Source organism: Microtus pennsylvanicus, chromosome 1, assembly GCF_037038515.1.
Source record: "Microtus pennsylvanicus isolate mMicPen1 chromosome 1, mMicPen1.hap1, whole genome shotgun sequence".
NCBI lineage: Eukaryota > Metazoa > Chordata > Mammalia > Rodentia > Cricetidae > Microtus > Microtus pennsylvanicus.
Genome location: NC_134579.1, coordinates 97,030,072 through 97,045,588, shown reverse-complemented (window position 1 = coordinate 97,045,588; position 15,517 = coordinate 97,030,072). Strand labels below are relative to the sequence as shown.

The window sequence follows — 15,517 nt, the reverse complement described above, 5'->3', positions numbered from 1 at the left end:
TCGCTTCCTGCTTTCTTCACAGAGAGAGAGAGAGACAGAGACAGGGAGAAACACAAGGCTGAGGCAGTCCCTCTCAAACATTAGGTTCCCTGCAAGTGTGTGGACAGTGTGAGGAGGAAGGGTGGGGAGCCCAAGGTGGGGCTGTGCCGTTGAGCTGCAGCTCGCATGGGAAAGGCCCCGAGTTCCATCCCCAGCACGGTGGAACAGACGTCTTGCCAGGACTAATATCACACACCTATGACCCCAGCACTCAGGGGGCAGAGGCAATGGGACTGCACATTTGAGGCTTGCCTGAGCTACATAACATGAGAACAGAGTCCCCGCAAAGCCCAGCCACACCGTCACATGTGCGTCTGACCAGGGCTTATTCCGTGTTAACTGACAACCCTGGAATAGTAGCATCTGATGGTGTCTGGAGGGTAGTAAGAAACTAATTTTAAAAGTGAATCACCACCAATGAACAAGTTTAATATCCAGAACTTTACAGGTAACGAAAAGATTTGAAAGGTTAAAATTTATATGTATCTGTGGCCAGCAACATGGCTCAGCAGGTAAAGGAGCTTGCTGCCAAGACTGATGACCCAAGTTCAATCCCATATTGGTTGAAAAAGAGAACAGAATTCCATGAGTTGTCCTCTGATCTTAACACACGCACCATGAAGGTGCACACATGAATACATAAATAAATGTAAAAAAACACAATTCAATGTATCTGCAAACACATGGCAGATACATGTTATAGGGTGAAAAACAAACCCACACAACATTTAACATTGTTCATGCCCTATCTCAGTGAGTATTACAGTCAATTGTTTGGGCCAGTAACCAAACCTGATAAACTGAGTTCCGTTCCTGGAACCCACACTGTGGAAGGAGAGAACTGACTCCCGAAACTGTCTTTTTGACCTCTAGACAGGCACCATGAGTAATAGACATGATTAATATGAAGGATTCGGGTTGTTTTCTGGTGCTGGGGTAAAAGGCAGGGTCTCCCACATGCTAGGCAAGTGCTCTACCACTGACCCACGGCCCAGCCCCTAGACCTGAGATTTTAGACAGAAGTGCCTGGATCACACCCTACACACACATCAAGGAGAGAAGCTCCCTGAGAGTGCCATCAGGAGGCCCTGCTCTCCCAGGCCTTCCCCCTGGTCAGGCTGGTCCATCACAGTCCGTAGTAAACATGGGCACCCACACAGAGGCCAAATTTCTGTCTCCTAACCACTCCAGTAAGCACTAAGCATGCCTGCGTGTGGCTGCTCCACACGAGTCACTTACCTTGAGGCTGGTTGCCTCCTTGCCCAGCCCGGCGTCAGATGCCTGCGGTGTCTCTTCTGATGATGTTATCTTTTGCTTTTTACTCTTCTTCTCTGTCCCCTTGGGACCTTTTCTCTTATGTTTTACCATCCTGGAAAGGACAGTGCAGGTGGGTCAACGGTAGGAAGGGAGAGGCCGTGTGCTACAAGGGTTATGCTGTTAAACAGAGCAGCAAGGATACCTGCCCACTATACCACAAAAGGAGGCTTCACTAGAACACGCTAACCAGGGCCACAGCACAAAAAAAGAAAAGGAGAGAAAGAGAAGAAAAAAAGGAGGAGAATAAGCATAATGGAAGAAATAGGAGCGATCTAGAAGGTGTGAACACTCCGGAGGACGAATCTGCAGGCATGTAACTGTGAGGCAGAGCTGGAGTGAACCTGCAGCCCAGAGGGGTGGGCATCAGGGCATCCTGTCCCGACTAGGGACTGTCACTGACTATGGTGCATGGAAAGAATATTTCTATTCTAGAATCAGAAAACTCCAAGCTCTCTCTATTTTTTTTTTTTAAATTAAACCTCCTCATTTAAAAAAAAAGGAGTATTCGAAGCCAGAGGCTACAAATTTCAATTAGCAGTATAATAAGAAATTGTAAAAGGAGAGACTGTTGACACAGGGACACTGAAAATAGGGGTGCCGCCGCCAGCCAATTACCTCGTTAAAGAAATAAGAAAAGTTCAGCAAATATTTACACACCGCTTCGGAGAGAAGCGAGGTCTGCGGTCACCCTGGAAGTTAGCCTTACAAAGTTAATCACGAAGTCTATTTGAGAAGAAGAAGGAAAAGATGGTTCTGCATCACAAGGTTCTAAGAGAGAGCAACTCACAACTGAGGCAATGAGGGTCGTTCTAGAAAACATCTGCTTTTTGTTTGGGGTCAAGAGACTTTCAACAAGGGTGCCAAGACAATTCAAAGAGCAGTCTACTCACCCAGTGGGGGAGGATGCTGGAGAGCCAGGAGAAATGATGTGTATGAACCTCACAACACACACAGAGCTACCTCAGGATGAACCAAACCCCACCATGTAAAAGAGCCCACTTTTCTTTCTTTCTTTTTTTAAAGACAGGGTATCAAAATGTAGACCAGGCTGACCCTGACCACACAGAGATCCAACTGCTTCCGCCTCTGCCTCCCGGGAGTGGTAATTAAAGGCAGGCACCACTTTAACAGGCCAGGCCTAAGACTGTCGGAATTTCCAGAGATGAACGCTGATGGCCCCGAGAACACTGTGGTCTCTCCAATAAAATACCAGAAACTAGGTACCCAAAGGAAAACTACACAGGATTACATCATCACTACAAAGTTCTGTCTTGGATTAGAGAGACGCTCAGTGGTTAAGAGCTCGTGCAGAAAACCCAAGTTCAGTTCCCAGTACCAATCAGGCAGCTCACAATTGCTTGTAACTCTAGATTCAGACCCAACACCTCTGGGCACACACACACAATTAAAAATAGAATAGAAAGGGACTGGAGAGCTGGTTCAGCAGTCAAGAGCACTTACTACTCTTGCAGAGGACCTGGGTTCAGTTCCCAGTACCCACATGGTGGCTCACAACTGCCTAGAACTCCAGTTCCAGGAGATCTGACGCTTCTTCTTCTGACCTCCATGGAACCCTACACATGCATGGTACACAAACATACACTCAGGTACACACACACACACACACACACACACAATTAATAAGCAATTCTTTAAAAAATTAAAATAACAAAACAAATGTTAAAAGCTTCTAACAATTGGACAGTGCTAGAAAAAGGACAACTGAAAGCATGGAGGGCATGCCTGCCAATCACTCTACAAGAAAAGAAATGGGGGGGGCAGCAATATGGCTCACCAGGTAGAGGCACTTGCCAACCGAGACTGACAACCTGAATTCCATCCCAGCCTAGCCTAACGAGTGAGTTCCAGGCCAGTGAGAAACCCTGTTATGAAAATACAAGGTGGATGGGGAACACCGTCTAAGGTTGACCTCTGGCACACACACAGAGGCATGCATGTACACATGCACACATAAGACTATGCAGGCATACACATGCATATACAGGCACACACATACAGGCATGCCCGCACATACAAGCATGCATGCACATACACATAGGCACACACACACTAATTTTAGAATGGGCAAAGGTCTTGAACAGACACTGAAGAACTTCACTAGTCACTGAGACAATGAGAACCAGAGACACTGCTTCACGCAGCAACTAATATAAGAAGACAGGGCCAGGAGAAGACTCGGTGGGTAACAGCACCTGCCACAGAAGCTTGAGTACCTGAGTTTGATCCCTAGGATCTACATAACAATCTGGATGCCATGGTGTGCACCTGCCACAGTGACATGGGAGGGGGTGAAAGCAGAGGAAGCCCGGGGCACATGCTGGGCAGCAGAAACCAGAAGACTATGCCTCAACAAGGTCAAGGAAGGAAATAGACTCCCTAAAGTTGCCTCTTTGGTACCCAAGACCACTAATATGTGATCTCCAGTCTAGAATCTGGGCTCCTAAGTCTGGGATTTCTATTCTGTCCTGTTATGTCCCAACGCCTTGAGTGACACCAATACATAAAAAGAACCCAAAGACTCCTTATTCTTATTTTTGAATGAGAGTCTCATTTGGTAGAAAAGGTTGGAATGGAGCTGTCAGCAATTCTATCTAAGCCTCCGGGATGCTGAGATTACAACCATTTACCACCACACCCAACTTGTAAGGATGGATGAATGGAAGAACTGTTGGATGCATGGATAAATGGGTCTATGGGCGGTTGAATGGGTGGGTGAGTAGATGGATAAGTAGGTGGAGGGGTAGGCAAATATCGGATGAGTGAATGGATGTATCCATAGGGGTGGGTAGGTAGGTGGGTGGCTGAATGGATCTATGAGGATCCACGTCAAGGGCCGGGAAGATACGCATGGCCGGGACCAGGACGCCGTCTCCCCAGAAGTTCCGACCCCCCTGGCACCCGCAGACCACGCACCTGCAGCGTCCACTCTCGCCCGCCTCGGCCACGCGCTTTCACCACCAGCTCTGCAGGTTCCGCGCCGTTCCGCCCTCAGAAGAGTGGCGCTCTACATTGGACAGAATCCGCGTCGGACTTCCAGCCAGCCAATCGCCGCCTCACAGGAGGGAGCAGACCCGGCTCAAGATACTGGCGTCATCTTTCGGCGCTGAGGGAGCGGGCAGTTGCCGGGGCAACTCCTGGTGGCGTGGACACGTGCTCGCCGCATTTCAGGCTGCTGGTGCTGGGCGGTGCTGGTGGAATGCGGCTTGTAAAAGCTTGTAAATCCGAGGGCTGCCGGGCTTGGAGGTGCACGCCTGTTGTCCCACCCCTAGGGAGGCTGAAGCAGAAGGATTAGGAGTTCAAGGCCATCCTACTCTACGCTGGGAGTTCAAATCCAGGCTAAATTTTATGAGACCCTGTTGTTGGGAGCATGCCTATATAATCCCAGCACCAAAGAGAGGAAGGCAGGAGGATCGGAAACTCGGGGTCATCCTGGGATGTGTAAATGAATTATGGACCAACCTAGGATACATGATATCCTCCTGTCTCCAAAAACCAAAATAGGGCCAGTGAGATGGTTCAGAGTTACGTGTTGTGACGCTTGATTACCTTCGTTTGATGCCCAGGGCCCATATGGCAGAAGGAAAACCGACTCCGACCACTTGTCTTCTGACCTCCAACCACACACACAAAGCAAATAAAAACGTTTTAAAGATTTTTTGAGGAGGGGGCCGGAGAGATGGCTCAGTGGTTAAGAGCATTGCCTGCTCTTCCAAAGGTCCTGAGTTCAATTCCCAGCAACCACATGGTAGCTCACAACCATCTGTAATGAGGTCTGGTGCCCTCTTCTGGCCTGCAGACATACACACAGACAGAATATTGTATACATAATAAATAAATAAATATTTTTAAAAAAAGATTTTTTGAGGAAAGACAAGCTGAAAAATAAAACCAAAAGGATAGGGTCCTTAGAATAGTGTGTGTGTGTGTGTGTGTGTGTGTGTGTGTGTGTGTGTGTGTGTGTGCGCGCGCGCGCGCTCGCGCGCACGCGCGCGTGCGGGCACACCATTTTAAAACAACAGTGCTGTGCATGGCACATACACAAAGCTAGTGAAGATGTATCCTAAAGTACTAGGGATAGCTGGTCATGGTATCACTAGCCTTTAATCCCAGCATTCAGGAGGCAGAGAGGCAAATGGATCTCTGTGACTATGAAGCCAGCCTGGTCTACCTAGTGAGTTCCACGCCAGCCAAGGTTACATAGTCAGACCCTGTCTCTAAAGAAGGGGGTGGTGGTGGTATAATCAGAAATGAAGCCCTTGTCAGTCCCCTGGATTCCCCCCAGCACCACAAATAATAGTAGTAGTTTTTTTTGTTTTGTTTTGTTGAATTTTCGAGACAGGGTTTCTCTGTAGCTTTTGGTTCCTGTCCTGGAACTAGCTCTTGTAGACCAGGCTGGCCTCGAACTCACAGAGATCCGCCTACCTCTGCCTCCCGAGTACTGGGATTAAAGGCGTGTGCCACCACCGCCCGGCCTAGTAGTAGTTTTTACACTTTACCTGGGCCTGGTAGCATAGGGATACATGGACGTACCAGAAAATCAAAAAAGAAGAAAAGGGAGATGGGCCTAGAGATATAGCTCAGTCTGTCAAGTGCTCCCTGAGTCTCATCTCCAGAACCCACATTAAATAAATAAATAAACAGCTGAGCAGTGGTGGAGTACACCTTTAATCCCAGCACTCGGGAGGTAGAGGCAGGTGGATCTCTATGAGTTTGAGGCCAGCCTGGTCTACAGAGCGAGTTCCAGGACAGCCAAGGCTACACAGAGAAACCTCGTCTCGAAAAACCAAAAGTAAGTAAGTAAATAAATAAAGCCAGGCAAGTTGGTGATATTGTAATTACAGCATTGGGGGAGGGAGGATCCTGGAGGCTCAGTGCCCAGAAGGGAAGGAAGAGAGGAGGGGAGGGGGCAAGATCAGTTCTATTCTGTGGGAACACAATGGTGACCTACCAGTAAAGTATGATGAGGGCCATGAGCATAAGGGGAAGTAAGGAACGAGCCCTGAACACAGCTTTCTCTTTAAGCCATGTTCTCTGAAGGGTTATTTGATTCTAGAAGCTGGGAACCCGAAAAAGATTCAGACATTTGGGAGACCGGATTCTAACACTGGGTCTTTGAGTTGGAGCCCAGAGAGGCTATCATGCAGGAGACAACCTGAACCAGTGGTCCAGCCAGCCTTTCAGGGGCTGTGCAAAATACACCTGGTGTTCACACCAGGTTCTGAAACTGTATCGGAGGATTTATTGCTGATACTTCTGCCCAACTGAGAGGAAACGGTTGTTTCTTTGCAGAATAGAAAGAAGGGGAATTACCAAAACGTGAGAAAGGAAAGGAACTCCCTCCCCCGAGCATGCTTGATGCCTTCCACCAGCTGAGAAGCAAGAACTCGAGCCCATCTGGCATTTACTGTGAAGGTGACCGACACAGAGATAACACTCCTTCTATATAAAGACATCTTATCTTAACATAGCCAGGAACCAGGCGTAGGGCTGCAGCTGTATGATCATGAGTGGAACCTCGTTCTCCTAGATATTTTCTGAGAATCTCAGACAAGACAGCTAACTTCCTTTGCGATGAAGATGCCCCAACATCCTGCATGCCCCAGAGCTGGCGTTTTACCTTGTCAATAGAAATCCCGCCAGATGCCACTCAGGCCCCACCCTGTGGATTTCCTTTGGGTTCCTCAACAACCCTTAGAGCAGCAGTTCTCAACCTGTGGGTCTCAACCCCCTTGGGGTCAAACAACCCTTCCACAAGGGTCACCTAAGACCATCAGAAAACACAGATATTTGCATTATGATTAATAACAGTAGCACAATTACAGTTATGAAGTCGCAGCAAAATAATTTCATGGTTGGGGGGTCACTACAGCATGAGGAACTGTATTAAAGGGTCGCAGCATTAGGAAGGTTGAGAACCTCTATCTTAGAGGGTCATAGCTTCGAACCCCACCAAAATAGTATGTCTGACTCATGAAGACAAGGGAAAGGCTGCTCCTTGAGAAGCCCACACCCATACTCTGTGGTCTCATTTTCTTCCTGATACATCTTTCTCTTAAAAGTCCATGCTAAGAATGTCATTTTGGAAGCCAGACAAGGTGGCACGTGCCTTTAATCCCTTGCACATGGAAGACGGAGGTAGGAGAACCTCTGTGAGTTTGAGAGGCCAACATGGTATACATAGCAAGTTCCAGGACACCCATTCTATATAAAGAGATTCTGTTTGTATTGGAGATAGGACTCACGCCATCCAGACTGTCTCCAAACCGGCTGTGTAGTGGAGGATGACCTTGGACTCCTGATCCTTCTGCCTCCACCTCCTGGTGCCAGGAGTTGCACTCAAGGCTTCATGCATGTTGGGCAAACACTACCAAGTTTTGTCCTCAGCCCATCCAGGTACCCAAACAGCAATCATTTCACAGACTGTCTTTCCCACCTCCTGTCTCTATACACACCCAAGGCCTTCTGAACTTTCTGTTCTGTTCTGCCTGGCTGTCTTTCTCATTTACATGTGTGTGTATGTGTTCCTGCTTGTGTGCCCATATGTGTATGGAGGCCAGAGGTCTTCATTGCGTGTCTTCCTCTGTAGTGTGAATTCTAATTGGTCTTAATCGTAAAAACCCTGGGTCAGATATTGGGGGGGGTGAAAGTTGAAAGATCAAAGAAGCAGAGCAGCCAGCCACTAGAGGTTACCTCTACAAATTCCTCAGACTGAATAGCAAGACCCTGTCTCTAGGAATCCTCAGACTGAATGGGTCTGAGATACTGTCTCCACCTCCCTAGTGCTGGGACTAAAGGCGTGTGCCTCCCAAGTACTGGGATCAAAGGTGTGAGATCCCAAGTGCTGGAGTCAAAGGTGTGTGTCACCATTGCCTGGCCGCTATGGTTAGCTAGTGGCTAGCTCCACCCTCGGATCTCCAGTCAAGCTTTATTAGAGCACAAACAAAATATCACCACCCTTCTCTACCACTTTGCCATGTTACTTTTTGAGACAGGTTCTCTCACTGAACCTGGAGCTTACAGATTCATCAAGGCTAGCTCGCCAGTGAGCAATCCTCCTGTCTCTCCAATGCTGGAACTACAAATGAGAACTTAAAAAGAAATAGAAAAACATGGATTCTGGGCATACAAACTCGGGTCCTCATCCCCACTCAGCAAGCACAGTGGCAGCCTCTGACCCACGTTTACTTGTAATCTGAACGTAAGCACTGACTTCCTTACGTCCGGAAGCAAGCTCGCTGCTGGTATTTCTAACCAGGATCATCAGCCTTGCTGGGTAAACTAATTTAGGGAAAGCAATGGACTTTGTCAGGATGCCGCATCGTCCAAATACGCTTTCCATCGATCTGCATCTGCTCCTTGTCCCCTCCAGACACCAAGTATCCCAGGCTAGCCTCACACTCACAATCCTGTGACCACGGGCATGTGCTGCCACACCCTTGATCGTAGTCTGCAGAGGGGATGATGTGCCTGTCTCAGTTCCACGCCATAGAGGTCTTCTCTGGGCTTCACTAGGCGTAATGCTAAGTGCTCTAACTGGCTGCATAAATGATGTTTTCCCTGCCATTCTATCTCCTGGTTACTGTTTATGAGAATAAAAGCTATTGATGGCTGGGTTGTTTTCTGTCCTTCTCTAATTGTTTGGGAGAGGGAACTGACATTTATGATCTCAAGTTCCACCTGTTCCTGTTCCACTGGGCACGTGTTTCTTTGTGCAGCCTGTGGAGTGTGTAAGCATTTGCATCGGGGTTTCCATGTGTGGAGATGGATGTGCATATTTGCGCACACATGTGTGGAGGCCACAGGTATATCGCTCTACCTTAAGTTTCTTTTTCAGACCACCTCACCCTGTAGCCCTGGCTAGCCAGGAGCTTTTTGTGCAGACCGGGCTAGCCTCAGACTCACAGAGAGCTGCCTGACCCTGCCTTCTGAGTGCTAGGATAAAGGCAAGTGCCACGTGACTGACTCCAGCTTTTCCTTTTAGACAGAGTCTGTCACTGAGCCTGGGGCTCACTGATTCAGCAAGGCAGGGATCCTTCTCTCTCTGCATCCCCAGCCCTGGGTTTACAGATGTGTGCCATACCTCATGGGTTCTGTGGATCCAAATCAGGTTATTATGTTTACGCAGCCAACACTTCACCCACTAAGCCATATCCTCAGCCCCAAATACTATCACCTTGATGTCCAAGACCAAACTCTTGTTTCCCCCTTCCTCTGAGGCCGTACCCCCTAAATTTCACATTGGCCCTATACCACCACCACCCCTTCTCTCCGTCTCTCTGTCCTCCGTCTCTTCCTTTCTCCCCTCTCTCCATGATTTACTGCTACCCTAGATTTTATCTATCTAAGACTGGGTATGGGGACTCAGGCTCATCATCCCAGTGCTGGGGAGGCTGAAGCAGGAGGATGGAGAAGTCTAGGTCAGCCTGGACCACGTATTAAGATCCTATTTCAAAAGCACAAAAGTCAACCCAAACCACCATCCTTTCTGCTACACAAGAAGCAGTTTTGGTTGGGCAGTGTTGGTGCATGCCTTTAATCCCAGGGCTCAGAAGGCAGAGGCAGGTGGATCTCTGTGAGTTCGAGGCCAGCCTGGTCTACAGAGTGAGTTCGAGACCAGCCTGGTCTACAGAGTGAGTTCCAGGACAGCAGAGCTACATAGTGGGATCCTGCCTCAAGGGGAAAAAAATCCATTTTTGTTTATTTACTTTGTTTTACATTTACTAATTCATGTGCGATTGCACAATTGTCACCGCATGTGTGTGGAGGTCAGAGGACAACTTACAAGACTCGTCTCTCTCCTTCCACCATGAGCGTCCTGGGGCTCAGACTCAGGTTATATCAGGCTTGGTGGGAAGTGCCTTCACCCAGTGACCCATCTTGCCAGTCCAGTATAAATGACTTCATTACTCTCCTGAAAACTCTAAAAATAAAAATCACTAATGAACCTCCTCCAGGCTTGTAGCTTAACTAAATAAAGATCAGGAAATGTGATTCGGCTGTGGCCTTCGCTGCGGTGATGACAACACGCCGCGCTGCCGATCCAGCCCGACTGCTGCCACATCCTCCAGGCCACTCTGAGGCTCTCTGACCCAAAAATGAACACACGGAATAGACCTGGCCTTTGTTCTGTTGTTCCCGCTACCAGTTTGCTTGTTTATTGCATGCATGTGTGTGTACATTGTGTGTATGTGGGTGCCAGAAGACAACTTTCGGGGGCCAGTTCTCTTGCTTCAACACAGCGGTCCTGGGGACTGAACTCGGCTGTCAGGCTTAGTGGCAAGCACCCTTACCTGCTGAGCCATTTCACCTGCCACCCACCCGCCCCCCATTTTTGTCAAGAAAGGATCTCATGTAGCCCAGTCTGGCCTCATCATCTCTATGTATCCGAGGATTCTTTCTGCCCCTCCTGCTTCCTCGAGCGCTCGGATTACAGGTGTGCAACACCACGCCCAGTGCTTGCAGTGCCAGGAATGGAACCCAAGACTTCTTTCACGGTAGGCAAACATGTCAGCAAGGGAACACAAAACCACCTAAAGCTGGCTTTTCTAACTTACAACACGACTTAAAATGAGTGTCTGTGGGGCTGGAGGGATGGTTCAGTGGTTAAGAGCACCAGCTGCTCTTCCAGAGGACCTGGATTCCGTTCTCATCACCCACATGGCAGCTCCCAATTCTGTGTAGCTCCAGTTCCAGGGGGTCTGGCACCTTTATACAGACATATTTGCAGGCAAAACACTAATGCACATGAAATAAAAATAAATAAATCATAAAAGGAGAGTCTGTGAATTTAGCACTCATCTCGCAAGCTCCCTCCACATCGTGGGATGCAACGTTATCCTCATACAAGATTCCGTCCTGGACTATTGCGTTTGTCCAGGATCCAAAGCCTGCTCCTGCCTTCAGCACACCTTGGGAAACAAAGCCTGAGGGTGCGGCACTCTGACACTGCTAAGAGACGGAGAACCATTGAACTAGACTGCCAAGACTCATTGTGCCCCAAACTCCTCGTTTGCCCTGGTGAAGTGGGGATAGGCTTCCACAGAATGAGAGTCAAAGGCTGTTAGGCATGCTGGTTAGTGACCTGCAAAGCAAAGGCACCTGAGAACCTGGAAGAAAGGAAGAACTCAGCTGACAGCAAGCCAACAGCCATAGAATCAGTGACTCTGGAACTCAGCACGGTGAACACATCAACACTGGGCAGTGTGTGGAATAGCCTACTGTCCCAAAATCTCACAAACTTTCCATCTGAAAGCCATAGAAATGGTGGCCCTGGTGACCGGGCCTGTTTCCCGGGGAAGATATTAAAACAGGAAAGGGACACACAGGTACGATTAGTACCTTATACTCGCTTGTTTCTTGTTTGTTTTATTTCTCAGTCCTGGCAGCTTTGCACATCTTAGACAGGTGCTCTACCACTGAGCCACATCCCAGTCCTTCACTGGGGGATTCTAGGCAGGGGCTCTACCACTGAGCCACACCCCAGCCCCTCACTGGGGGATTCTGGGCAGGTGCTCTACCACTGAGCCACACCCCAGCCCCTCACTGGGGGGTTCTAGGCAGGTGCTCTACCACTGAGTCATATCCCAGCCCCTCACTGGGGGATTCTAGGCAGGGGCTCTACCACTGAGCCACACCCCAGCCCCTCACTGGGGGATCCTAGGCAGGGGCTCTACCACTGAGCCACACCCCAACCCCTCACTGGGGGATTCTAGGCAGACAATCAACTGCTGGTTCTAGGAAAGAGCTCTGTCATTAAACTATACCCCAACCTTCTTTTTACCTTGAGGTTTTATTTTTTTGTAGTTTAGGCTGGCTTCAGGCTTTTTATTCAAGAAGATGATCTTGAATTTCTTATCCTCCTGTCCTGTGACCAGTTAATAGGATACCAGGGATGGAATTCCAGGACAACCAAGGCTCTCTCTCTCTCTCCCTCTCATTCGAGACAGGGTTTCTCTGTCTAGCTCTGGCTGTCCTGTAACTCACTCTGTAGACCAGGTTGGGCCTGCCTCTGCCTCCTTGAGTGCTAGGATTAAAGGTGTGTGCCACTACTACCTGACTTGAGACTCTGTCTTAAAAATAACAAAATTACCCCAACCAAACCAAACCAAAGATTTATCTTTAGTTTGAATTGTGTGCATGTGCGTGTGCGTGCATGTGTGTGTGTGTGTGTCTGTACATGAGTGCAGTTCCCAGGCAGGCCAAAGGCGCTGGATGCCCCAGAGCTGGGGGCATAGGCAGTCATGCGCTGCCCCACCATGGGTGCTGGGAACTAACTGCAAGAGCAGCAGGAGCACCTCACTGTGAAGCCATATCTCCACCCTCCTCCCCCCACTTTTACTTTTTATTTTGAGACAGGGTCTCACTAAGTTTCCCTGACCAGCTCTGAATTCAGCTGTAGCCCAGGTTAGCCCTGAGCTAGCCCTACCCGAGTCCTGACCCAGGGAGGGAAAAGTAGAAGGATGGAATAAACAAATGGAAGCAAACATCCGACAGCCTCTCTGAACATCTAACGGCCAAGCGCTTGTCTTCCTGGGTGATAGTGACTGCCAATTATTTTTTTAATTTTGTTGGTTTCTCAAGACAGGTTTTCTCTGTATAGTCCTGTCTGTCCTGGAATTCTTTCTGTAGACCAGGCTGCCTGGAACTCAGAGACCTTCCTGCCTTGGGTGCTGGGATTAAAAGCATGTGCCACCATCTCCTGGCTCTATTTCAGTTATTAATTTATTGTGTGTGTCTGCACAGACATGCATGTGCCCTGGCACCCGCAGGAAGGGCAGAGGACAATTTGCAGGAATTGTGTGATGGCTATTCTTGGTTGTCAACTTGACTACATCTGGAATCATCTTAACCCCAAAATAGGGCACACCTGTGATGGATTTTAAATTATGAGTGTGTGGGGGTGTCAGTGTGTGCACAGGGGTGCAGGTGTCCACAGAGGCCAGAAGAGCCAGAGTTCCCGGAAGCTCACTGTGAGTCACCTGCTCTAGGTGCTGGGAATCAAACTGAGAGCCTTTGGAAGAGCAGTCTGTGCTCTCAATCACTGAGCCACCCTTCCCGCCTCTAATTATGCATTCTCACACTGTTCCAGAAAAATAGAACAAGTCACTTCCTATCCAGATGAGAAGTCAGGCCAGCTTCCCCTCCCATACCCCCTCAAGACCCTTGAAAACATGGGCCAGGGATGACTCAGTGAATAAAGTCCTTGCTGAACAGGTGGGACAGGAGCTCAGATCCCCAGAACCCAAATGAATAAGCCAGCAGGCCTGGCAGTAGCCTGTAATCCCGGTGCTCAGGAGGCAGAGACAGAGGAACCCAGAACAGCCTGGTTAGCCAGACTAGTTGAATCATTGAACTCTGGGATCAATTGAGAGTGCCTGTCTCAATGAATAAAGTGTACAGTGATTTAGGCAGATGTCTGATATCAGTTTCGGTCTGCACACACATACACACACACACACACACTTCTGCACTACACATATGCACACCACACAACACACACACGTGGGGAAAAGAAGACACATTGTATAGCAGAGAGGACATCAAAGATCCCTTTTTTCAAGTTTGAACTTGGGAAAGAAAATCTAATTCACCCTCATACTGACCCATTTCCCAAACTCGTTTTGGAGCTGAGGAACTGACCCTTGTTAGTCCCCAGCAGTTACTCCAGGTGAGGGTGACTGCTCAGACCCAGGTTTCAGGGACACCACCGAGTTCTTTGGTGCCTCACAGGAAGGGCCTGCGGCACTGTCAACCTCCACTCCAAAGAAGGCCTTCTGGTGACATCTTGTGAGAAGGACAGAAACTGCAGCTCACACTCCTGAAAAGCCAGCCGCTGTCCCTAGTCTCTGGTCTGGAAAACAGCCAGGCTTTGGACTCCACCCAAAGATAGACTGGATCTGACAACAGAAGACAACTCAGAAAAGGGAGGAAGCAGCCAAGACGGGGAGAACGACCCTTCCCAAAGCCAGCTCTAAGATGTCAGAGCAGTTGAAGAGGTGTCTGCCCCATAAGAGACAGGAAGGAAGCCTTTGGCTAAAGTGCTGACCCTTCCAGCCTATACCAGACACACATCCCAAGCAGCTCCACGAAATGAGGCCACAAGGCTTGAGAGGTGTGGGAGCTCTTGCCTGCAATCCCAGGACTCTAGCAGTTGGGAGGTGGAGGTAGTAGGATTTCAAGCACATGGCTAGCCTGGGCTACATGCTGGGATTCTGTTTAAACAACATAAACCCATAAAACATCTTTCAGGGCTGGAGAAATAGCTCAGTGGTTAAGAACACTTGCAGCTCTTCCAGAGGACCTGGGTTCAGTTCTAGCACCTACATGGTGGCTCACAACCACGGCCACATTCCAGTTCCAGGAGCTATGACACCCTCTTCTGACCTCAGGCACACACAAGTGCAGACATATGTGTGGGCAGAACACTCAGTCTCATGTACACACATAATTGAGTTAAAGGTCGATTTTACACTCTGTAGAATTGGGGATGGTTGGCAGGTGGATGGTGACACGCCCGGACAATCTAGTGCCCACTGGGGCAGCTTCTGTGCAGGCCTCTCAGCAGCAACAGGGATGGGGGCTCCATTCTGTCACCTGTAGTAGCCTGAGGAATTTCTTTAAAACTTCTTTTATTTCCTTTTATTTTAAAATAAAGATTTAAAGCTGGAGAGATGGCTCAGAGGTTAAGAGCACTGGCTGCTCTTCCAGAGGTCATGAGTTCAATTCCCAGCAACTACATGGTGGCTCGCAACCATCTGTAATAAGGTCTGGTGCCCTCTTTTTTTATTTTTTTTTTATTTTTTTGGTTTTTCGAGACAGGGTTTCTCTGTGGCTTTGGAGCCTGTCCTGGAACTAGCTCTGTAGACCAGGCTGGTCTCGAACTCACAGAGATCCGCCTGCCTCTGCCTCCCGAGTGCTGGGATTAAAGACGTGCGCCACCATCGCCCGGCAGGTGCCCTCTTCTGGCATATAGGCAAACATGCAGGCAGAACACTATGCATAATAAGAAGAAATCTTTTTAAAAATAAAAAATTTGTTTTAATTTTTTTGTATGTGAGTATTTTGTCTGCGTGTGATCTGTGCACTGCAGTGCCTGCAGGGACCAGTAGAGGGCTTTGGATTCCCCAGAACTGGAGTTTCA

At 48.7% G+C, this 15,517-nt stretch overlaps 1 protein-coding gene across 1 annotated transcript in view; it reads right to left on the bottom strand.

Moving 5' to 3' along the window:
- Chlsn (cholesin) overlaps positions 1-4,503 on the bottom strand; it is a 100,927-nt gene extending 96,424 nt beyond the window's left edge. Inside the window, exons 1-2 of the mRNA XM_075974789.1 lie at positions 4,291-4,503; positions 1,279-1,408 (exon numbers count right to left, since the gene is read on the bottom strand). Of these exons, the coding sequence (XP_075830904.1) occupies positions 1,279-1,407 (129 nt within the window). The 5' untranslated portion in view covers position 1,408; positions 4,291-4,503. The remainder of the gene's footprint in view (positions 1-1,278; positions 1,409-4,290) is intronic.
- Positions 4,504-15,517: the final 11,014 nt, after the last annotated feature.